At 46.1% G+C, this 25,545-nt stretch overlaps 1 protein-coding gene across 8 annotated transcripts in view; it reads left to right on the top strand.

The window, feature by feature from the left end:
* Window positions 1–25,545, top strand: part of TRIM9 (tripartite motif containing 9) — a 136,824-nt gene that overhangs the window by 57,944 nt on the left and 53,335 nt on the right. For all 8 annotated transcript variants that reach the window (XM_068254765.1, XM_068254767.1, XM_068254769.1 and 5 more), the window contains exons 2-4: window positions 15,452–15,547; window positions 16,413–16,535; window positions 23,439–23,549. In XM_068254765.1, coding sequence (XP_068110866.1) covers window positions 15,452–15,547; window positions 16,413–16,535; window positions 23,439–23,549 — 330 coding nt within the window. The remainder of the gene's footprint in view (window positions 1–15,451; window positions 15,548–16,412; window positions 16,536–23,438; window positions 23,550–25,545) is intronic.

Genomic DNA, 25,545 nt, shown 5'->3' on the forward strand with positions numbered 1-25,545 from the left:
GTCCTTAAGAGGCTCAGAATAGTAAAGTGTTATTATTGTTTTTTTCATTTTCGAAAAACCAGTAGGGGGTAAGAACACTAGAGAGCACATAAACCTCTTTAAAATGAGGAGAGAGGCTTCCATTGCTGACATCCTTTTAACCTCCTGGGCGATAATCCCGAGCTGAGCTCGGGGTATATCGCGCAGGAGGATTTCTCAGGCCCCGCTGGGCCGTTTTGCACATTTTTTTTTGTTACACGCAGCTAGCACTTTGCTAGCTGCGTGTAACTTCCGCTCGCCGCCGATCCGCCGCTACCCGCCGTGCCGCGCAGCCCCCCCCCCAGACCCCTTGCGCAGCCTGGCCAATCAGTGCCAGGCAGCGCTGAGGGGTGGATCGGGACTCCCTCTGACGTCACAACGTCCATGACGTCGGTGACATCATCCCGCCCCGTCGCCATGGCGACCAGGGAAGCCCAGCAGGAAATCCCATTCAGAACGCTTACTCTGATCGCCGGAAGCGATCGGAGTGGGTGGGGGGATGCCGCTGCGCAGCGGCTATCATGTAGCGAGCCCAGGGCTCGCTACATGATTTAAATTTTTTTTTAAAAAGTGCTGCGCTGCCCCCTCCTGGGCGATGTAATTGTATCGCTCAGAGGGTTAAAAAAGAACTCCGCACCTCCTTGTTATGATCCTTGGCTTAAAGGGAACCCGGGGTGAGAGAGATATGGAGGCTGACATATTTATTACCCTTTAAATAATGCACATTGCCTGGCTTTGTCGATGACAAATCTGACAAGATTAGCTGCATGCTTGTTTCAGGTGTGTCATTTAGACCCCACTGACCCGAAAGATCAGCAGGACTTCCAGGAAACTGGTATTGTTTAAAAGGAAATAAATATGGCAGCTTCCATAGGTCTCATGCCTCAGGCTCGAACTTGAACTCAGAACTTCCTATCTGCTCTAAAAGATAAGCAACAGCATTATAACCTTTAAAGAAAAACATTTATTTGTTACAGCTGATACAAATCCTGCAATAAATCTGAAGTGTGTCTACTTCCGTCTTTCATGGAAGCAGACATAGGGTTAACATTATGTGTTAGCTGCTCTGACGAGGCAGCCAGCTGACACAGCTGAGGGATAAAATTACAGTGGTGATTAGTCAGAGATGAGGGGTAATTAGACAGGTTAAACTCTCTAAATACAAACAGGGTGCATTTCTCCACTTGACTCCAACGTGAGAGGTATATGGAGGCTGCCATATTTTTTTCCTTTTAAACAATACAAGTTGCCTGGCAGTTTTTCTGTTTCTGCATCTCTAACACTTTTAGCCATAGACCCTGAACAAGCACGTAGCAGATAAAGTACTCTGACTCCATTGACTTTTACTGGATTAGCCATATGCCTGTTCCAGGGTTTTGACTCAGATTCTACTTATGTCAGAAGATAAACAGGGCTGCCAGGCAACTGGCATTGTTTATAAGGTAATAAATATCCTTCGCACCTCTGGGAAAGTGAGCATATGCTCACTTTCCCTGAGAGGATAAAAGCAGTACTTATCAAATTATCCCTATTACTGATTTTAACAGGGGGTAGTAGAGACGTGCAGGTGTGATAAAATATCTAGAAACAGGATAAAAGGGATAAGGGAAGTTATTGCTTACCTCAAATGATGACAACATGCATTCAGTAAGTATAAGCCTGCAGGGGAAGCATCAGTGCTTACACAGATATGATTGGACATAGCAGTGATGTGGGAGGAGCCTGGGAAAAAAGGTGCCCCTCCGATACGAGCTCCTCTAGGCATTGGCCTCTATGGAAAGTGTGAAATAAAACGTTTTGCACCTTTTTTAATAAAGGCTTTGACACGTTAGTTTTGGCTTAGCGCTTTGCCTGCCCCTCCCCCGTCTCCGTGGCCGCGAGGCGTTGTGTAAAATGACATTATTTGAAAGCGGCGCGTGACTAAGGAGCATCCAGTAACGCAATCATCTTACAAAGCGTTATCGTTAAACGATTGCTGAATTAAACATTGCAGATAATGTACATGGCCTGCAGCTTGTGTCTCTACGCCGGCTGCTGCGATTTCTCAGCATTTCAAATTCACAGAACATATTCCACAAAGTCGGCTTTCTTCAAACCGCTCGGCCCAGTTTCCTGGAAATAATGTATATAAATCCGAGGAATGCAGCGGATGTCTCCTCCCCCGACAGCGGTACCACAGCCCTGTCACACCCGGGTCATTATAGGCGGAAATGACTGGTAAAGGACCACTGTCATGTAAAATATAAGTGCATAAGAAGTACATTTCTCTCAGAGTAAAATGTACTGTAAATTACCTTTTTCCTATGTTGCTGTCACTTACAGTAGCAATAACAGATCTGGCAGATTTTGGACTAGTCCATCTCCTCACGGGGGATTCTCAGTGTTCCCTTTATTCTTTACAAAGCTCTCCCTGTAATGGACGTATACAAAGATGCCAGCCAGCCTCCCTACTCCGCTGCACACTATTTAGGCAGCTGGACCGAGTAACTGCCTTTCAGGAAGTGCTTTTGAAAATAAAGTAGACCCCGAGAGTCCCCTCATGACGAGATGGATTAGTCCAAAACTTGTCAGATCTGTCAGATTTTTACAGCCTACTGTAAGAGACACTATAGTGCATTTTACTCTGGAACAAATGTACATTTTATATCTATACATTTTTTAAAATGTTCGGACCAGTGGTCCTTTAACATTTGTGGAAGCAGCATCATACCCAGGTTAAAGGGGAACTGAAGTAAGAGGTATACGGAGGCTGCCATATTTATTTCCTTTTAATCAATACCAGTTGCCTGGCAGCCCAGCTGGTCTATTCCTCTGTAGTAGTATCTGAATAAAACCAGAAACAAGCATGCAGCTAGTCTTGTCAGATCAGACTTATAAGTCTGAACCACTGAAACACCTGATCTGCTGCATGCTTGTTCAGGGGCTATGGCTAATAGTATTAGAGGCAGAGGATCAGCAGGGCTGCCAGGCAACTGGTATTGCTTAAAAGGAAATAAACATGACAGCCTCCGTATACCTCTCTCTTCTGTTCCCCTTTAAAGTTTGTCTCAGGTCACAGAATAAGGACACTACCATTGTCCATATCTGGGCTATGGAGTTGGAGTCGGAAGTTTCACAAACTGAGGAGTCGGAGTTGAATGATTTTTGGACTGACTCCACAGGCCTGGTCCATATAGCCATTTACACATCCAATAGTCTTTTATTATTATTCTTATTATTATTTTTAAAATCTGATTCTAGTTTATCCTAAAATGTTAGCAGCTGCTTTAGCTGATTCCTGTGCCAAAGCCGACAGTTTTTAGCAGTTAGACACAGTGTAGCAGTTAGGCACAGTGTAGCAGTTAGGCACAGTGTAGCAGTTAGGCACAGTGTAGCAGTTAGGCACAGTGTAGCAGTTAGGCACAGTGTAGCAGTTAGGCACAGTGTAGCAGTTAGACACAGTGTAGCAGTTAGGCACAGTGTAGCAGTTAGGCACAGTGTAGCAGTTAGACACAGTGTAGCAGTTAGGCACAGTGTAGCAGTTAGGCACAGTAGGCCTGTAGTGATTGGTAGGTTATGCAGGCAGATGAGGCTGACATTTGCTACAGCCACCGTCAGTTAGGAGATGGATGCACGTTATGGATAGAGAGTATGGAGCAAACACATTGAATCCAGCGTAGGAGATTTGGGTGCAGCCAGCGCCACCATAGACCGTAATAGGTATTACATCTATAGTGGTGCACAATCAGTAACTTTGGTGCTGTTAGAAGACGGAGCTGAAGTTACGTTTAAAACATTGTAAATCGTCCGCCAGCAATAGCTGGAAGCTGAATTACATCATTCCCTACCATCCACATCGACCTGGAGGGGGAATAGTAATTAACACAGCCGGGAACTTGTGCAGCAGCAGGGTAAGCCATATACCGGCTGTATCCTGCGCCCAAGTCTCCCACCGGCGATTCCTCTCGCACGCATATGAAGATAGATTGGCACTACAGTGAGAGCAGATTGTAAGATGGGGGCGGGTAGCTTGTGTCCACTCCTTCCTAAATAGCAGACGTAGCGTGCTCTGCAGACAAGTCTTTTATAAGGTGAGAACAAAAAAGCAAAAGCTGGCACTGCTATTACTTGTCGTTTATTGTGAAGTGTACTTACGTTAGTGTTGCAGCAGGCAATATCCACATGCTGTGTACAAAGTTACAATCGGTAGCAGTGGGTGCTGGGCACTGAAGTCTGACGGCCGTTACATGCATAGCTGCACTTCTACAGAGGCCACCTCTGGATTGGATTGATATGGCTCTATGGATGGGATCATGCCCAGTCCAATAAGTCTGAAACAGGCTGTCTGCATGTTGGATTTGTGTGGCTCTGTAAAATGTATTAGCCACAGGCTCAGTATACACTAGCGGAAGGAGGTGGAAGGGGGTGCAGGGCACGGGTTTGCCTGACGGCCGTTTCACTCGCAAGAGCTTCCTCCAAGGTAAGTGTTGGCTACACCTGCCTCAGAGGAAGCTCTTGTGAGAGAAACGGCCATTAGGTAAACCTGTGCCCTGCACCCACCACCCTGTTATCCACCAGCTCTGTGCCTTGTAATCTTCTAATAGTTGGCAGCAGTTGGGGACTCTCCTCTGCCTCAGCAGCTTATTTGTAAACACAGGATGTTAACCCTTTGTCTGCTTCCGTGAAAGCAAGAAGTAGACACACTGAAGATTTATTGTAGGATTTGTAATAGCTGTTACAAAGAAATGTTTTTCTGTAAAGGTGATTATGCAGTTGCTTCTGTTTTAGAGGAGAGAGGAAGTTCTGAGTTCAGGTCTGCTTTAGTCATTTAGGCCCGTTGTGCTCGGTCACTGCTAGCTATCTGCTGTGTTACGGTTGCTATGACATTATTCCTGCAGCAGTTCCTTCTATAAATCTTCTGGATTGCATCCCCCCCGTGTCTCTTCCGCCAGCACATTATATTACACACAGGAGACCCCGGTGATCGCTGTAGTATGATATACCGGGGATCAGATACAGCGAGCGTATACAGGGGCGTAACTGCTTCAGAGAAGCTCAATTTATTCTATAGAAATCCCTCTTGAGGAGAATCCACAGATAAGCATAGGACTGATAGGATCAAGTGACTCACAACTACCGTGTTTCCCCGAAAATAAGACACACATTCATTTTCGAATCAGCTGATTTCGGCGCGCTGCTCTGAGACCCGAGCGCCAAAACTGTGCGCCCCATAGCAGTAATGCTATGATGCGCACCGTGCGTAGCGGTAATTGGGGCTCTGGCGGCTGCCACACCCCGAATTACATCTCCCTCCGAGTTGCGACAACTCGGAGGGAGAATAGTATTTAACGCCGCCTCTGAGTTTAGCGGCAGCGGTGAGAGCTGTCATTCGCATCTCCGTCTGTTCACCTGTAAATGGCTTCGGTATCCTGACATGGCTGACGCCCTTTGACCCGATCTCTGCACATGCGCTGTATGCCAGTCAGCTCAGTGACCGCGCTCCCCTATTGTCATAAGCAATGTGCACATGTGCTGATGCATTCCCAGCACACATTGATTATGATGAGAGGGGGGCGTGGTCACGGAGCCGACCAGGCATACAGCGCATGTGCGGCGACCAGGTCAAAGGGCGTCGACCATCTTAGGATACAGGAGCAGCTACAGGTGATCGAAGGGGGAAGCAGCCACAAGGGAGGTGCGGTGAGAGACTGCACACCTCCCCATACACTAACATAGCGTCTGATTTTCTGCTGGTATTCAGCTAAAGCTTATTTTTGGGGAAACCCGGTATTACGGCTCCTGCGCGACTGAATCTGGTCTCCAGCTGTACCCCGGCGTCCCCCACTGCACCATTCATCAATGGTTTCTCCTGCCTACAGCCAATCAGATGCTTGTAATTCCATCTTATTTGCATATTTAATGCAGATTGCATGGAGCCTGGAATTTGGCCAATCGGAATGGCCAGGAAGTGCATTGGATTGGTCTAATTCCAAGCGGCATACAGTTTGTATTAAAGAGACTCTGTAACGAAAAAAAAGTTCCCCTGGGGGGTACTCACCTTGGTAGAGGGAAGCCTCTGGATCCTATCGAAGCTTCCCCTGTCCTCCTGTGTCCCACGGCGGTCTCGCTGCAGCCCACGGAATGCACAGATGACAATTTGTCAGGCTGTGCAATATTTACCTTTCCAGGCTCCAGCGGGGGGCGCTGTTGTGGCTCTCAGCACAGAGATAGGCGGAAATAGCTGATCTCTGTCGGGTCCGCTCTACTGCGCAGGTGCAGGAGACTTGCAGGAGACTTGGGGCCGGGACGGTAAATATTTACATCCCTGCTGTTCGGGGAGCTTTATCTCCACCGCCGTGGGACCGAGGAGGACGGGGGAAGCCTCAATAGGATCCGGAGGCTTCCCCCACCCGAGGTGAGTATCTCCCAGGGGAGGTTTTTTTTAGTTTTTGAATTGACTATTAACATCTTATTGGTTATCCTCATTCCCAAGCTGGTTGGTAGAACGACTTCTGCTTTGGGTTGGGCGGAGTTAAAGTAGCATGAAACTCAAAAACACTGTACATGGCAAAGAACAACAGAAAACAGTAAAAGACGTATGCTGGGTACACACGATGCGTTTTTTCAGTCGATTTTCTGTCTGATCGATTCTCCACTCAATTTTATGCTTGGTTTTCTTATCTTTTCTTATCAATTTCCTTTCCTTTCTATGAGAAATGGACAAGAAAAACGTTCATAAATAATATCGGACATGTCGGAAATTATCAAACCATCTATCTGCCAGTTTGTACCTAGCATGATATTATGTCTTTCAGGCCCCTCGTAGTTCTGCATGTCACCTCTGGAACTCCGCATGTCCCTTCCTTGGTTGTGCTCTTGTGGACAGAAGGTTCCAGCGCATTCATATAGACTTGTAACTGCGCATGTGCAGGGAGCTATGGGAGCACAATCAAGAAGGTGCCCAAAGGAGATTGTGCTCTGTAGCCACAACTGGAGTTCAATTAGCAGGTGTTTTGGAGGGGACAGTGGCACAATGGAGGGAACTTGGAGAACACTGAAAGTGAACCTCCAGACTAAAAATCTACTCAGCAGAACTGAAAAGGCTTGGTGTCTCTTTAACAGTTTCACAGCATCAGAACTTTGTTTTTCTTACAAAAGCCTTATTTTTAGCTGCATAAAAGCTAAGCTCCGCCCCCTCAAAGAACACTGCCTGGGCATTTTTACCCTGATGCTGCGCAAAGCATGGTGGGATTTCCTATGTTGTTATTCACGTTGCCTAGCAACTGGGAGGGGTGATCAGGACACAGGACAGTTGGAACTGTGTCTCATGCTCCCTGTCACCTCCTTTCAACCAAAAAGATGGCTGCCCCCATGAAATCACAAACCTTTGCCTGTTCTTTTAAAACAGGGTGGGTAAGAGATTATATTACCTATCTATTTTAATTAACATAACTAGGAACTGTAACATGAAAAGATCCCCTGGGGGGTACTCACCTCGGGTGGGGGAAGCCTCCGGATCCTAATGAGGCTTCCCACGCCGTCCTCCATCCGTAAGGGGTCTCGCTGCAGCCCTCCGTGGAGTCCGGGCAGCGGTGACGTCAATATTTACCTTCCTGGCTCCTGCGCAGGCGCTCTGACGGCTGTCGGCTCTGAACTACACGGAAATACCCGATCGCCGTCGGGTCTGCTCTACTGCGCAGGTGCAAGTTTCCTGCGCCTGCGCAGTAGAGCGGACCCGAATGAGATCGGGTATTTCCGTCTATTTCCGTGCAGAAAGCCGCCACAGCGCCCCCGCTGGAGCCAGGAAGGTAAATATTGAACTGACAGTTGGCACAGTCGCCGGCTGTTCGGAGGGCTGCGGTGAGACCCCCGTGGGACAGAGGACGGCGTGGGAAGCCTCATTAGGATCCGGAGGCTTCCCCCACCCGAGGTGAGTACCCCCCAGGGGATCTTTTTCATGTTACAGAGTCTCTTTAATGGCAGTATGTTTAGGCTGAAGTTCCACTTTAAGGACCTGAAGGGGGGGGGGGGGGGGGGGTTGGAAGAAGCCCCAGATTAAAAAGTGCTTTACGTAATAGCCCTTCCCTTCCAGTTAAAGCAAAGACTATTCTGCATTCTTTACCCACTCAGTATAGCTCAAGTTAGTCTGATAACTTTGGTAGGGCAATGACATTCTATGACTTTGCTTCAAAGTGAAGTAGATGTTTGAGTATTAACACTTCCCATGACTTGGAAACCTTTCATATCTTTTTGCTGTTTATTTTATGTTGTGTTTAGTGCTTTAGCACAATCTTTCTCCACATTATTACAGCATGTACCCCTTTATTAATGACTGTGGGCCAAGCACCCCGTTGTGAGTAACATCATCTCAAGTACCCCTTGACATATATTACTTAGGGAGTACTTCATAATTGTGTATACATGCTGTTCAGACATTCCTTGATGCTTTTAATTAACTAGTTCAAGTTTAGTCAGGTTAATTTGTATAAGATGTATCATTATTTGTCTCATAACTTAATATGATAGATAGACTGACAAATCCAAGTACCTCTGAGCCCAACTAAAGTACCCCTGGGATAGACGTAGCATAGAGCCCAGGCTATAGACCGTAGATTAGATTGGAGTGTCACGTTGTGTGTCAGCAGGAGTGTCACGTTGTGTGTCAGCAGGAGTGTCACGTTGTGTGTCAGCAGGAGTGTCACGTTGTGTGTCAGCAGGAGTGTCACGTTGTGTGTCAGCAGGAGTGTCACGTTGTGTGTCAGCACGACTATCTCGTTAAATTATGAATATGAGATCTAATAGGTAGCTGAATTCTAAAGGTGGCCACACACCATACAATTAAAACATCCAATTTTACACCAGTTCAATAAATATGATCGGTTGTCTTGAAAAACCAAAAGCTTTTATTTGTTTTGGATCGAGAAAGCCGATCAAATTTCTGTTTTTTTTTTCCGATTTTTTTGAGCTTGGACATGTTGGAAAATTCATACCAATTTTATCAAGAAGTGTATGGTGTGTGATGGATTCTGGCATTGTTTTCAACCAGAAAAAAATTGTATGTAACTCTTCAGTACATACCAAACTTTTATTCACTTTATTCGCTTGATTTTTCTAACCAAACAATTTTTTTTAGAGTTTACTCAAATTGGCTTGGTAAGCTCAGTGACCCCTGACCTACATACACAGGTGAATCCAATTATGAGAAAGAGTATTTAAGGGGGTCAATTGTAAGTTTCCCTCCTCTTTAAATTTTCTCTGAAGAGTAGCAACATTGGGGTCTCAAATGACCTGAAGACAAAGATTGTCCAAGTAGAGGCGGATCCTATTTAATATTAGGATCCGCTTCTTACGCTAAGCGGGGCTTAAAACACGTCCCAAACATGTACGTTTTTAAACAAGTGGGAACCAACCCTGACAGTATGTCACGGGGACAGGGGGAGGAGCCAGAGGCTTTACTGTTCTTAGGTAAGTAATTTTTTTCTTTTAGGTTCGCCTCTCCCTTTAATGTACATTGTTAGGATGTGGCATCCATGGCGTGTTACCTTACAGGACGAGGAAGTGATCGTATTTATTGTGCTTGGTGGCATTGTACAGTCTTGTAGCGCTGTGTCCCAGGTATGCTCTTCCTGTGGCTGCATGGGATTCCCCCGGGCACTCCGGTTTCCTCCCACATCACAGAAACATACAGATAAGTTAATTAGCTTCTCTGTAAAATTTTCCCAAGACTACAATGGTCTATTGACTATGGTAGGGATTAGATTGTGAGCTCCTCTGAGGGACAGTTAGTGACAATATACTCTGTACTGCGCTGCGGAAGATGTCGGCGCTATATAAATAATAATCCTGGCCCATCTATGTAGAGAGCTGATGTTTCGGAGACAGTCTCGGTTTCTCGAAACTGTAATTAAGAATTTTTAATCCCGGCGAGGGGAAGAAATTGCGTTACATCAAACCATCAGTTCATGTTAATTAATGCTGAATTAAAGAGGGGCGTCTGGGTTAATTCTTCAGAGATCTGTCTGGCTGTTCATTAAACTATCATGACGACAAAACGCAGATTAAATAAAATGTGATCTGGCTTTTTATGATTCTGCTCGGAAGGAAAATATCACTTCTCCCTTAAAGGGAATGTAAATAGCTTGCGGCAGAGTTGTCATATCTTATTATGTTTACAGACTGGTGGATTTTCCAATACATGTGCTCAGTATCAGGTCAACTTTGAATTCAAGGTAACCCCATAAATGTTGAGCTTTTAAGTTTAAAATTGTTTCAACACAAGAAACAAGTATAGTCTCCCGCCACCAACCAAATGAATTGTCATGTTCCCCTGCAAGTATGGCCATGCTCTCACCATAGCTAATGCCATGTCTCTCGGCAAGTATTTCCATGCTCTCCTCAAGTGTAGTCCTCTCCCCATTCAAGTATGAGTACGTCCTCCTTCAAGTGTAGTCACCTCCTTAACAATTGCTATGCTTTCCCATAAGTGTAATCATCCCTTCTCTCACGTATTGGCATATCCAATAGTGCAGTCCTCTCCTCCCTCAAGCATTGCTATGCTCTCCTCATGTGTAGTCATCTCCACCCTCAAGTCCTCCCTCAAGAATAGTCATCTTCTCCCTCAAGTGTAGTTATATAATCCCTCAAGTATTGCCATGTCCTGCCTCAGGTGTAATCATCTCATTCAGGTATGGCCAGGTTCCCCCTCAAGTGTAGTGATGTACTTCCTCAGGTACTACTATGTCCTTCACAAGTATTTCCATGTCTCTTACAATAGCGGAGATAGGGCACTAGTATCGTAGATTAGGGTTCAGAATAGTTTGAGGGCTAGTTTTAGGGGATAGGGTAAGGTTGGGATTGAGTTATAGTCAGGAAGAGGAGGTAAGGGTTAGGCCTTTAGGAAGGGATATGCCCTGAGAGGGGGTGTTAGGGTTAGGTGTAAGGGCTGGTTCACACGGGCGTCTGCTGAGCTTTTGCTTGGCATTGCGTTCAAACGCCAGCGTTTAAAAGCTAGCTTTTGAAAGCTTTTGAAAAGCGTTCAAGGCTAGCAGTTCTGGTCTCTGCTATTGTTTCCTCGCGTTTACTGCCTCTGAAAGCAGCATGTTGCTTTTGAGACTAGACGCAACGCTGGGATCTACTGCCAGGCTTTCATGAAAGCCTGCAAAAGCCAGCTCTAAACGCTCCCATTCACTTGCATGGGATGGCAGTAGATCCCAAAAAACGCTGCGTCTGAAACGCTGCGTTAAACGCCACAAAAACGCCCGTCTGAACCAGCCCTTAGGAAGATTTTAGCATTATCCATAGTGGCTGTAATGGGATTAGGGTTAGGTTAGGGTTACACAATAGGTAGTGAAAAGATTTTGTTAAAACGATCGGGAATGATCAGAGAATGGCCTGTAAAACTGAATGAAACTGCTGTTGCAAAGCTTATAGTAAAATATTGGTAGCAGAACATTACTGATATCCTGATTCTCTTTATCACCTGATTTAACAGGTGGCTTTATTCAGTGTACGCCTCACATGGACCCATTCCGCAAGGTACAAGGTACTCATGAAAACATTGCCTTATTGGAGTCATTATAGCAGATAAGAATGCTGACAGTATCTTTATTTGGGGGTTTACTTGGGTTGTATCATCCATTGGGTTGCTTTATGACCCACTCTTGTTTGTTTGTTTTTCCTCTGACCCGAGAGTTAAACTCATGACCTCGTTCTTCACAGTCAGGGGCAGTACCCCTGGACCTTCTCAGCTGACTCACTGTAGTCTTTACATCTTTGGGAATATGGGTAGTGTTTTATTCTAGTAACACATTAACCACTTTGCATCCAGACCTTGTTTCCCACTAATGGACCAGAGCAATTTTGACATTTTAGCTATGTCCCAATTTAATTAGCAATAACATTATGCCTACTTATGACACCTAAATGAAATATATATTGTTTTTTTCAAGACTAATTCGGCATTTTTCCCCTTGAACAATGTTGTTTTCCATGCATTTTAGTGGGAAAAAGAGGAAACAAATAGAAAAAAAAAACACATTATTCCTCAGTTTTACCAATTCCAGTTTAAAAATAAAAAGCAATATTGTAGATAAAAAACATAAATTCTGTTTGGCTATTTCTACTGTTCATCACAAAACTTAAATGTTCCTGCCACAATATATGGTGAAGATATTTGAATCTGAAATAATGCTGCAATGCGCATTTTTCACTATGAGCTGAGAAAATAAAAGTATTTTTACTGGTAAAAATCAATCTTATTAGCTCAGGGAACATATAGTTCCTTACACCAATTAGTGCTGCAGCAGATAGGGCCGGAAGTTTGCACAGGAGCAGGCCCAATCCTGCACATCTACGTCCTCGTAGCTTAGATGAAGTCACAGAAGACGTAAATATACTGTAGTGGTGAAAAAAGTGGTTAATAAGGTTGCTAGAGATTCTACACAAGTGCACTTTGATGCGCAGATGTTATAGATGGGAATCCACCTCTCAGATCATAAGCCTGATTCAGCCGTTCGCTCTCTTTTTGTGTTATTTTTGGACTGGTTATTTATAGATGTTCATCATTTAGGGCTCGTTTCCACCATAGCGAATCCGCATGCGGCGACGAGATGCGGATTCGCTTGTTACACTGAAGTGGCCGGGGCTGTTTCCACATGTGCGGCGTGCGGGAGCGATTTGGCGGCGGGCCAAATCTGCACGACGGGACCCACAGAATTCGCCTGCGTCGGGAATCCGTGCGAATCGCCGCTAATGTATTTAATAGTAAAAACGCATGCGTTTGTTACATGCGTTTTTACCCGCGATTTCGCGTGCGATTTCGCACCTTTCTCAACGTTATTTTGCCCTGGCAGTGTCATGGTTAATTTCGCATGGCACCCTGCCATGCGAAATCGCACGCGAAATCGCGGGTAAAAACGCATGCGGAAACGCATCCGCATGCGTTTTTACAAGCGTCGGAATGCCGGCGAAATCGCGTCGCAACAGTGGAAACGGGCCCTTATCTACATTAGTCGTGTCAAACACCAGGTGAATTTTTTCATCTCATCAGACATGGAAAGTATCTGTTCAGGAGTACAGAATCCGGCCACAAAGCCCTCCCTGTTCATTTCTTATTGATTCTAAAGCCAATAACTAAGTGGTTCCCACTCTTGCCTGGCAGGAGTCTTACGTGTAGATGGCAGCCAGGACACTTTATGCATTGACATTGCACGATCTCCCTTTGCTTGAATGGGTTTCCTTCTCGTGCTGTAATTTTCTCTGATAACCCAAAATCAGCTTGTTCATTAAACTCTAACGTAACGTCACTTCATGTACAAGGGTCACATGGTACATGGTGCCAGACACTGGAGATATCAGAGAGGGATCTGTTGCATGGCTACACACCACAAAGCGACTTCTAATAGATTGCATCATGAAATTTATAGGAAATCGTCCTGCTAAACGCCGGGGGAGGCCATTATTCTTGCCGGCATGAAAGGTCAGCTCTGCACACTGACATGAAGGGTGCACATCTACCCTTGGTAGGGACACCAGCCAGGAGTCCGTTGGTCGTCACGATGTGTTAATGCTGCGTTCCGTTGAAGCCCTTGCAACTAAAATTTTCCAACATTACCGATTTGTCCTTTTGACTGATTTCAGCTGAAGACCGTTTGCAAAAGATCGACCAAGTGGACATGTCGTGGTATCGATTCACCTTTCATCCAAGGAAATTATCGGATTGAAAGGTCAATCAGTTCACAAAAATTACTGATTGTTTGAGCACCCTTCAGAACTCAGTGATTGAAATATGACAGCGAAGCTTGTGACAGGACATAGGCTGTGGAGGGGACATTAAATGGTTAGTGGGACAAAATGAGGTGAATTATTTGGTACTCTATAAAAAAAAAAACACTGAACATGTATAATGATAGTACAATAGAGTCCCGGTTATTCGAAACTCAACCAACCAACGTATCTCGCTGGCAGTACTCACTGTGATGAAGGCCAACTTCTTAGGCTGTTTGTGGGCTCTGCTGTGCTTAAAGAGAACTTGAGACAAGAAGTGTCTCAGGTTCCGCACTTACCTGGGGCTTCTTTAAGACCCCCTTGAGGTCGCTCATCCATCACCATCTCCCCAGGTGGCTACTGCACTTCTGGCAACGGGTGTGGGCTCGCGGGTAAGCCACGCATGCGCAGCGAAGCTCGACTCGGCCAGGTTTCAGGCACTATTGCAGGTGACTGGAGCTACCTGGGGAGACTGCGAGGGATGAGCGACCTCATGGAGGCTTAAAGGGAACCAGAGCTGAAAAAATAAAGATTTTATACATACCTGGGGCTTCCTCCAGCCCCACACGCGCTGATCGATCCCACGCCGCCATCTACCGCTGACCGCATCTACGAGAACGGGCTCCCGTCGCTGACGTCATCTGAGCCAGGCTACGCAGGAGAAGTGCGCTCTTTGCGTATCTCTGTTGCAGTGTATGGAGAGATACGTAGAGGGCGCACTTCTCCTGCGTAGCTGGCTCTGATGACGTCAGCGACGGGAGCCCGTTCTCGTAGATGTGGGCAGCGGTAGATGGCGGCGTGGGATCGATCAGTGCGTATGGGGCTGGAGGAAGCCCCAGGTATGTATAACTTCTTTTTTATTTTTTCAATTACGGGACATCTCTGGTACCCTTTAAGGAAGCCCCAGGTAAGTATGGAACCCGAGACGCTTCTTGTCTCAGGTACACTTTAAAGACTCCTCCAAGGATAACATACTTTCAATTACTGTATCTTAACATTTAATACAGAGTTCATGGTATGTGTATAGATTGGGTTATAGTAATATTATTAGCTAGGCCTATTTTTTACCATTGAATCTCAAGCAACCAGAAAGCACACTTGACTGAAGACGGGAACAGAGGCACCAATACCAGGGCTGTGGAGTCGGAGTTGGGTAGCCGGAGCAATTTTGGGTATCTGGAGTTGGAGCCGGTGGTTTCAATAAACTGAGGAGTTGGAGTCAGATGATTTTTGAACCAATCCCCTCTGGGGATACTCACCTCGGGAGGGGGAAGCCTCTGGATCCTAACGAGGCTTCCCCCGTCCTCCTCCCTCCCGGCAATCCAGCTGTGCAACCCCCCCAAACAGCAGCAAGGTAAATATTTACCTACCACGATCCAGCGCAGACGCAGTAGCGCCTCTTCCTTCGAGCTAAGGCGAGAATAGCCAAGTCCGATCGTATCCACTCTACTGTGCAGGTGCAAAGGACTCGCGCCTGCGCAATAGAGCAGATAAAATCGGGCTTGCCTATTTCCACCTTAGCCTGCTACTGCGCCTGCGCTGGATCGTGGTAGGTAAATATTGCGCCACTTGTCAAGCTTGTCGAGGAAGTTTCGGGGGACTCTACTGTAATAATAATCTATATATGTCCTTGCAGACTGATTGGCAGCCACCGGAGTGCTTAATCTCCCAACCTCCTTTATCATTCCAGAGTCAGCTGTCCCAGGCCCTGAATGGACTGTCAGACCGCGCCAAGGAAGCCAAAGAATTCCTGGTCCAGCTCAGAAACATGGTGCAGCAAATCCAGGTGAGGTTCTGGGGGGACCCCGATATACGCGGGATGTGAGGACTGCGGCAACAGCTCTCCACTGTGCCAGCTGCGTATTCAGCACTTTCCTAGCGCTGCCATTTTATCTCCAAGACTAGATTTAAAAATAATAAACAGCTGTTTGTGAGATGACTGAGAAAATGTGGAAATTTGAATCATCTGATAATATTCTTCTTTAAACTGGAACTCGAAGGCCCACATTAGTGCTACCTTTATAATCATTAGTGCGATGGCAGCCATAATATATTTTTTAATGCCTGATCCTAACCTTCTTCCCAATTGCAACGCTACAGTATATCTATGCCTAATCCATTCCTGACGCCTATCCCTGACCCCCAACATTGACCCCTTCCTGACACCTACCCCCCAACATTGACCCCTTCCTGACACCTACCCCCCAACATTGACCCCTTCCTGACACCTACCCCCCAACATTGACCCCTTCCGGGCACCTTACAGTTTATACAATAATGTAACAACAAAAATGTGTAATAAAGAAACAGTATTGTATAGTTTGTACATGTAGACAACTTTGTATCTCTGAAATGTTTGTAATGGACTGTCTGTACTACAACGTCAGCCAAACAGGAAAAAGATGGATACAGTATCGTCTGAACTCCCAGACGTTTGCAGAACTTTTTCTGGGTTAGGGTATTTGTGAAACCTGATTGAAATCAAAGTCATCAAACAAACATGAAAGCCGAGCTGCGATTTGTTACCGGCATTAATAAATCAGGCTGTGTGTTCCTGTCCTAGAAATAACACTTACTGTTTATTCTTTTTTTACCATGTGTTGAATTGACTCATTCAAGCCATCTCACATGTATTCCTTTGTCTGATGCAGGAGAACAGTGTGGAGTTTGAGGCCTGCCTGGTGGCCCAGTGTGACGCCCTGATCGATGCCCTGAACAGAAGGAAAGCCCAGCTTCTGGCCCGAGTAAACAAGGAACATGAGCACAAGCTGAAGGTGGGTAGAAATTCACACCAATTAAAAATCCCAACATTTGAAAAGAAGACCTAATGCAAGTTCCTCATGTATCTTTGGATGGTTAGTGGTTGTTGCCTGTGATATTGTGATTTAGTGGCTGTTGTACCTGGTGATTTAGTGGCTGTTGTACCTGGTGATTTAGTGACTGTTGTACCCGATGATTTAGTGGCTGTTGTACCTGGTGATTTAGTGGCTGTTGTACCTGGTGATTTAGTGGCTGTTGTACCTGGTGATTTAGTGGCTGTTGTACCTGGTGATTTAGTGACTGTTGTACCCGATGATTTAGTGGCTGTTGTACCTGGTGATTTAGTGGCTGTTGTGCCTGGTGATTTAGTGGCTGTTGTACCTGGTGATTTAGTGGCTGTTGTACCTGGTGATTTAGTGACTGTTATACCCGGTGATTTAGTGGCTGTTGTACCTGGTGATTTAGTGGCTGTTGTACCTGGTGATTTAGTAGCTGTTGTACCTGGTGATTTAGGAGCTGTTGTATCTGGTGAATTAGTGGCTATTATACCTGGTGATTTAGTGGCTACTAGCCGACCCACGGCGTAGCATACACCGCATAAGAGGGTAGAGGGCAGGAAGGGAGTATTGGGCACAGCGGCGGGGAGTGGGGTTGGACCCCCTCTCAACTGGGTCCCCCATGTGCACTCCCCCTCCAGCTTAAAGGAGTTATCCGGGCACAATAAAGAAAATAAATGCTACTTACCAGGGGCTTCCTCCAGCCCCAAGCTCCCACAACCTCCCTCGACGCAGCTCTCCCCGCAGCCGTTTGCTGGATCTCCGACCCAGTCCCCGGCAATGACACCGGAGGGCTTACCGGGCGCTTCCTCCAGCCCCAAGCTCCTAGCATGTCCTACGCCGCAGCTCTGCCCGCAGCCGTTTGCCGCAGGTCCGTCCCGGTCCCCGGCGATGACGTCAGAGCAACCTCCAGGTCGCTCTGTACTGCGCCTGCACGAGCGGCGATGTCAATCACCGCCATGTGGGCCGGAGCGGACTGCGCAGACGCAGAAAGTCCGCTCCGGCCTACGTGGCGGTGATTGACAGCGCTGCTCGCGCAGGCGCAGTACAGAGCGACCTGGAGGTCGCTCTGACGTCATCGCCGGGGACCAGGACGAACCTGTGACGAACAAAGCTGCGGCATAGGACATGCTGGGAGCTTGGGGCTGGAGGAAGCCCCCGGTAAGTAGCGTTTATTTTCTTTATTGTGCCCGGATAACTCCTTTAAGCTTAGCAGGAAACTCCCCCCCCCACCCCCTGCTCACCTGGGTCCCCCGTGTGCGCTAGTAAGAGGCAGCGGGCGGGGATGACTCACCTCTTCCTAGTTCCATCGTGCGTTCCACTGTCGTCACTTCCTGCAATGCCGCACACTGTATTGGTGTAATTTGCCTTTTTAAAACAGAAGGAAGTCTGCAATAATTCAGCTATAAGTGAATATTTGTGGTTACCCACAATGCACTGCTACTAAATATGCAAATTACCCCTTTTCCCCCTTGGTAAGCCAAGCAAGCATCCAGAGCCGCTGGTGTATAGCAAGCATATAGTTTTAAATTTTACACAGTCATATCAAACCCACATGTAGACAGCCTGTTTCAGACTGTTGGTCCTCATCAGTACATGGCAGGGATGTTGGTCCTCATCAGTGGTGATTTAGTGACTGTTATACCCGGTGATTTAGTAGCTGTTGTACCTGGTGATTTAGTAGCTGCTGTACCTGGTGATTTAGTAGCTGCTGTACCTGGTGATTTAGTAGCTGTTGTTCCTGGTGATTTAGTGGCTGTTGTACCTGGTGATTTAGTGGCTATTGTACCTGGTGATTTAGTGGCTGTTGTACTTGGTGATTTAGTGGCTGTTGTACCTGGTGATTTAGTGGCTGTTGTACCTGGTGATTTAGTGGCTGTTGTGCCTGGTGATTTAGTGGCTGTTGTACCTGGTGATTTAGTGGCTGTTGTACCTGGTGATTTAGTGACTGTTGTACCTAGTGATTTAGTGACTGTTGTACCTGGTGAATTAGTGGCTGTTGTGCCTGGTGATTTAATGGCTGTTGTACCTGGTGATTTAGTGACTGTTGTACCTGGTGATTTAGTAGCTTTTGTACCTGGTGAATTAGTGGCTATTATACCTGGTGATTTAGTGGCTATTATACCTGGCGATTTAGTGGCTATTATACCTGGTGATTTAGTGGCTATTATACCTGGTGATTTAGTGGCTATTGTACCTGGTGATTTAGTGTCTGTTGTACCTGGTGATTTAGTGGCTTTTGTACCTGGTGATTTAGTGGCTGTTGTACCTGGTGATTTAGTGGCTGTTGTACCTGGTGATTTAGTGGCTGTTGTACCTGGTGATTTAGTGGCTGTTGTACCTGGTGCTTTAGTGGCTGTTGTACCTGGTGATTTAGTGGCTGTTGTACCTGGTGATTTAGTGGCTGTTGTGCCTGGTGATTTAGTGGCTGTTGTGCCTGGTGATTTAGTGGCTGTTGTGCCTGGTGATTTAGTGGCTGTTGTGCCTGGTGATTTAGTGCCTGTTGTACCTGGTGATTTAGTGCCTGTTGTACCTGGTGATTTAGTGGCTGTTGTACCTGGTGAATTAGTAGCTGTTGTACCTGGTGATTTAGTGGCTGTTGTACCCAGTGATTTAGTGGCTGTTGTACCTGGTGATTTAGTGCCTGTTGTACCTGGTGATTTAGTGGCTGTTGTACCTGGTGAATTAGTAGCTGTTGTGTCTGGTGATTTAGTGGCTGTTGTACCTGGTGATTTAGTGGCTGTTGTACCTGGTGATTTAGTGGCTGTTATACCTGGTGATTTAGTGGCTGTTGTACCTGGTGATTTAGTGGCTGTTGTACCTGGTGATTTAGTAGCTGTTGTACCTGGTGATTTAGTGGCTGTTGTACCCGGTGATTTAGTGGCTGTTGTACCTGGTGATTTAGTGCCTGTTGTACCTGGTGATTTAGTGGCTGTTGTACCTGGTGAATTAGTAGCTGTTGTGTCTGGTGATTTAGTGGCTGTTGTACCTGGTGATTTAGTGGCTGTTGTACCTGGTGATTTAGTGGCTGTTATACCTGGTGATTTAGTGGCTGTTGTACCTGGTGATTTAGTGGCTGTTGTACCTGGTGATTTAGTGGCTGTTGTACCTGGTGATTTAGTGGCTCTTATACCTGGTGATTTAGTGGCTCTTATACCTGGTTATTTAGTGGTTGTTGTACCTGGTGATTTAGTGGCTCTTATACCTGGTGATTTAGTGGCTCTTATACCTGGTGATTTAGTGGCTCTTATACCTGGTGATTTAGTGGCTCTTATACCTGGTGATTTAGTGGCTCTTATACCTGGTTATTTAGTGGCTGTTGTACCTGGTGATTTAGTGGCTGTTGTACCTGGTGATTTAGTGGCTGTTGTATCTGGTAATTTAGTGGCTGTTGTACCTGGTGATTTAGTGGCTGTTGTACCTGGTGATTTAGTGGCTGTTGTATCTGGTAATTTAGTGGCTGTTGTACCTGGTGATTTAGTGGCTGTTGTACCTGGTGATTAAGTGGCTGTTGTACCTGGTGATTTAGTGGCTGTTGTACCTGGTGATTTAGTGGCTGTTGTATCTGGTAATTTAGTGGCTGTTGTACCTGGTGATTAAGTGGCTGTTGTACCTGGTGATTTAGTGGCTGTTGTACCTGGTGATTAAGTGGCTGTTGTACCTGGTGATTTAGTGGCTGTTGTACCTGGTGATTTAGTGGCTGTTGTACCTGGTGATTTAGTGGCTGTTGTACCTGGTGATTTAGTGGCTGTTGTATCTGGTAATTTAGTGGCTGTTGTACCTGGTGATTTAGTGGCTGTTGTACCTGGTGATTTAGTGGCTGTTGTACCTGGTGATTTAGGGGCTGTTGTGCCTGGTGATTTAGTGGCTGTTGTACCTGGTGATTAAGTGGCTGTTGTACCTGGTGATTTAGTGGCTGTTGTACCTGGTGATTAAGTGGCTGTTGTACCTGGTGATTTAGTGGCTATTATACCTGGTTATTTAGTGGCTCTTATACCTAGAGCCACTAAAGCTAGAGCTGCTAGGACTGAAAGTAATCAGCACAGAACTAAACATGAACAATTCTCACATTGCTTACTGCCACTATACTTCTAACGTCCTTAACTTGTAATATTCACACTGTCTGTCCTTGTATTGTTTTTGTTTGTGTTTGTTAAGCAACTGCCAAGACAAATTCCTTGTAGGTGCAAACTTACTTGGCGAAAATAAATTGATTCTGATTCTGATTCTATACTTGGTGATTTAGTAGCTGTTGTGCCTGGAGATCTGGTGATTTAGTAGCTGTTGTACCTGGTGATTTAGTGGCTGTTGTGCCTGGAGATTTAGTGGCTGTTGTACCTGGTGATTTAGTGGCTATTATACCTGGTGATTTAGTGGCTGTTGTACCTGGTGATTTAGTAGCTGTTGTACCTGGTGCTTTAGTGGCTCTTATACCTGGTGATTTAGTGGCTGTTGTACCTGGTGATTAAGTGGCTGTTATACCTGGTGATTTAGTGGATGTTATACCTGGTGATTTAGTGGCTGTTGTACCTGGTGCTTTAGTGGCTCTTATACCTGGTGATTTAGTGGCTGTTGTACCTGGTGATTAAGTGGCTGTTGTGCCTGGTGATTTAGTGGCTATTATACCTGGTGATTTAGTGGCTGTTGTACCCGGTGATTTAGTGGCTGTTATACCCGGTGATTTAGTGGCTATTGTACCTGGTGATTTAGTGGCTGTTGTGCCTGGTGATTTAGTGGCTGTTGTACCTGGTGCTTTAGTGGCTCTTATACCTGGTGATTTAGTGGCTGTTGTACCTGGTGATTTAGTGGCTGTTGTACCTGGTGATTTAGTGGCTGTTGTACCTGGTGATTTAGTGGCTATTATACCTGGTGATTTAGTGGCTATTATACCTGGTGATTAAGTGGCTGTTGTACCTGATGATTTAGTGGCTGCTGTACCCGGTGATTTAGTGGCTGTTGTACCTGGTGATTTAGTGGCTGTTGTACCTGGTGATTTAGTGGCTGTTGTATCTGGTGATTTAGTGGCTGTTGTGTCTGGTGATTTAGTGGCTGTTATACCTGGTGATTTAGTGGCTGTTGTGCCTGGTGATTTAGTGGCTGTTGTACCTGGTGATTTAGTGGCTGTTGTACTTGGTGATTTAGTGGCTATTGTACTTGGTGATTTAGTGGCTATTACCTGTGTTATTGTTTTTAAAGGGTTAGTGGCTGTTGCCTGTTGTATTGTCCCTAGTGGGTTAGTGGCTGTTGTATCTCGTTTTGTCCCTAGAGGTTTAGTGGCTGTTGCCTGTGGTATTGTCCCTAGAGAGTTAGTGGCTGTTTTACCTGGTGGTTTAGAGGTTATTTTTCTAGGAAAACTTTCCACAAACACTTTTGGCCGTGTATCAAATAAACTTGCAGCGTTAAGCGGCATCCGGCAATCGATAGCTATGCTTTCCTTCAGCACAATTTTCTTTGGGTGAATCCCATACGTAATTTGTACAGCAATCCCCCCCGCACATAATTCCATCACGGAAAACAAACACTGGCTGCTGCTTCCTGGCAAAACCCAGCGGTGGAATCCAATCTGGCCGGCAGCGGCGTCCCGCGAGAAGACATCCGTCCAAGTTCCTTTCATGTCTTCCCGTTCTCTGCTCTCTGGTGAGCCGTCCTGCGAGGCGCCATCCATCCAGCTCTCCTTTCTCCAGTAGCTTGTTTCCCGTGTCTCTGGTCCCTGGCGAGTCATACCGGGCAGCCGTAACCATCATAGCGCTCGCACCACGCCACTGAGATGTTATACATTAATCTCCCTCTATTACGCCTTCCAAAGTCCGGATCCCAACAGATTGTATTAGAGGCGTAAAATTGCCGTGGGCAATCTGGGGGACTCTGGGATAAAATGTTGGATGGGAAGCCGGAACGAAGCCGCTTTTGCGAGCGTTTGGGCGAGATGCAGAGGTTGGCGCGGGCCTCGAACTGCCAACGTATCCGGGAAGACCATTAACCCCTTACTGAGCATAGAGCAATAAACACCGAGGATATATGTGAGGAGCTCATTTATTGGTGTCATGATCTACTCAATGGAAAATAACTTTATTCACACCGGACAGCTTTCTGTCTTCTGGAAGACGTTTAACTGCTTCGATAAGCAATGATTTAAGCTTAAAGGGTACCTGTAGGGAGGGGGAATCCTTTGGATTCCGGAAAGCCTTTCCCCCTCCTCCTCCAGCACTGGGACCCCCAAAACAACACTTGCCGACAGCTCGCCCATGTGCACTAGCTCTGACCCACTTTCTCCGGTAAAAGCTGTGCCCAATCGGAGAAATGCTACGAGCTTCTTCCTCCAGAGCGCGAGCGGGTGCATGATACTGCACATGCTCAGTGCGGCCGCTGCGCTGGAGGGGCTTGATGTAGGAGTACATCGTTCATTGGGAAAGTTAACGCTGTTACAGCCACACACCTCACTAAGCTCTTGCAACCGAGGTTTACAGCATGCACAATCGACCCTTTTGACCAATTTCAGCTAAAAATCGATTGATTTTGTGGTCGTGTTGTGCCATCAAAATCTGCCAAATTCAATGCAGCCATCTGTTATATCACAGGCTATCAGAGCTGCAGGCTTTGACCTTCTCAAAGGGCCCTGTCCCAACCCCGCCCCTATACAGTTTAAACAGCATAGAAATGCTGAGCCCAGCGGCAGCCCCACCCACAGGTCTTGCCATTTATTCCTTCAACTGAACTGCTTCACACCAGATTTGTACTATAGGAATTTTAAGGGCTGACACTTTTGTTTCACACAGCGAAGTCACTTTTGTGCAATCGCCTGGTATGTCCAGACTGATGCCTGTAGAGACGGGTCTCTGATTTCTTTCCTCTCTCTCTTAGGTGGTCCGGGATCAGATCTCTCACTGCACAGTGAAGCTGAGGCAGACCACCGGACTGATGGAATACTGTCTGGAGGTCATTAAAGAGAACGACCCGAGCGGCTTTCTTCAGGTGAGTCCCGCTCATCACATTCAGGACAACTATCAATAAACAGGTTTCTGGGACGACAATAGCTTCACTAGGTGTCCCCAAGTACTGCTGGAAGGCCTTGTACACGTTATAATTCACAAGCACTGAGCGTTTTTGTGCGTGATTTTTTTCAAGGGATTTCCGGCGTTTTCTGAGCATTGTGCCATGTTGTGTAATCGCTTTTCTAAGCGTTTCTGATGAGCGATTGAGATTTTCACTTCCTGACGTCAATCAGGAAGTGAACTCTTTTACCCGGAAAAGAATAAATACAATGTATTTATTCTTAAGAGCGCTGGGGAAATGGCCATACAAAGCGCTTTTTCAAGTGCTTAGCGATTTCCCTATACTTTCCATTGAGCCAAAACGCTCAGAAAATAGTACAGGCAGCGCTTTTGAGAACGGCACGCAATCGAAACTCTCATATGTGAAAACTCTCAAAGCAAATCATTGCACAATCGCTTTTAGGGCGATTTACACAATCCCCAGCGCTTAAAAAAATCTGCAAACACTCATGGGGCTTGATTCACTATACCGGGATAACTCAAATATCACACCTTATCAAAGATATCACACCTTATCAAAGATATCACACCTTATCAAAGTTAACACGCCTTATCAGAGATATCACACCTTATCAAAGATATCACACCTTATCAGAGATATCACACCTTATCAAAGATATCACACCTTATCAGAGATATCACACCTTATCAAAGATATCACACCTTATCAGAGATATCACACCTTATCAAAGATATCACACCTTATCAGAGATATCACACCTTATCAAAGATATCACACCTTATCAAAGTTATCACACCTTATCAATGAGATCACACCTTATCAAATATATCACACCTTATCAAAGATATCACACCTTATCAGAGATATCACACCTTATCAGAGATATCACACCTTATCAAAGATATCACACCTTATCAGAGATATCACACCTTATCAAAGAGATCACACCTTATCAAAGTTATCACACCTTATCAAAGATATCACACCTTATCAAAGTTAACATGCCTTATAAGAGTAGCATAGCGAGGGCTATGAACTTATGCCTGCTAATTGGCAATGGCACTCGTCCTGCCCTGAGCCCCTGTGGGTTCGTAGCGTTCGCTATACTACTCTGATGAGGCATGTTAACTTTGATAAGGTGTGATATTTGAGTTATCACTGTTTAGTGAATCAAGCCCTTAGTGGGAACAAGCCCTTGATCTTTCCCTGCTTATCTCTTCCTTTCATGTTATAAAAGTCCTTTCAAAATCTCTCTTTCATTCACTGACAGCCACAGTAGCAGTAAAGCATGGGGGCTCTTATAATATCCCTCTCCATACATCTGATAACCCTGTGCTGGTTTTCTCATTCTTAAGGTGGCCATACACTGGTCGATTTGCCATCAGATTCGACCAACAGATAGATCTCTCTCTGATCGAATCTGATCAGAGAGGGATCGTATGGCCACCTTTACTGCAAACAGATTATACATCGATTTCAGCCTGAAACCGTTCACAATCTGTGGTGGTGCTGATCCTGCATACATTACCTGCTCCGGCCGGCACGAGTCCTCCCGGTCACCGCTGTCTTCTTCTCCGCTGGGTTCCGCGTTCCGGTCCGGCTGGCTTCACTTCTTTCTGTCCGGGGAAGTTTAAACAGTAGAGGGCGCGCTACAGTTTAAACTTCCTGCCGGGACAGGAACTGAAGCCAGCCGGACTGGAACGCGGAACCCAGCGGAGTAGAAGACAGCGGGGACACGCACTGGCCGGAGCAGGTAATGTATTGCCGCTGTATTGCGCCGGTCGTCGGGCATTCGAACGCCGCTATCGACGTATGCCCGACCTGCCGGCGATAGAGAAAAATCTTCCACACGGACAGCTCGACGGGAACGATTGATTTCGGACGGAAATCGATCGTTCTGTCAGCGTTTGCACTACAATTTCACAGCAGATTTGATCACAGTGATCGAATCTGC

Source organism: Hyperolius riggenbachi, chromosome 9 (assembly GCF_040937935.1).
Source record: "Hyperolius riggenbachi isolate aHypRig1 chromosome 9, aHypRig1.pri, whole genome shotgun sequence".
Taxonomy (NCBI): domain Eukaryota; kingdom Metazoa; phylum Chordata; class Amphibia; order Anura; family Hyperoliidae; genus Hyperolius; species Hyperolius riggenbachi.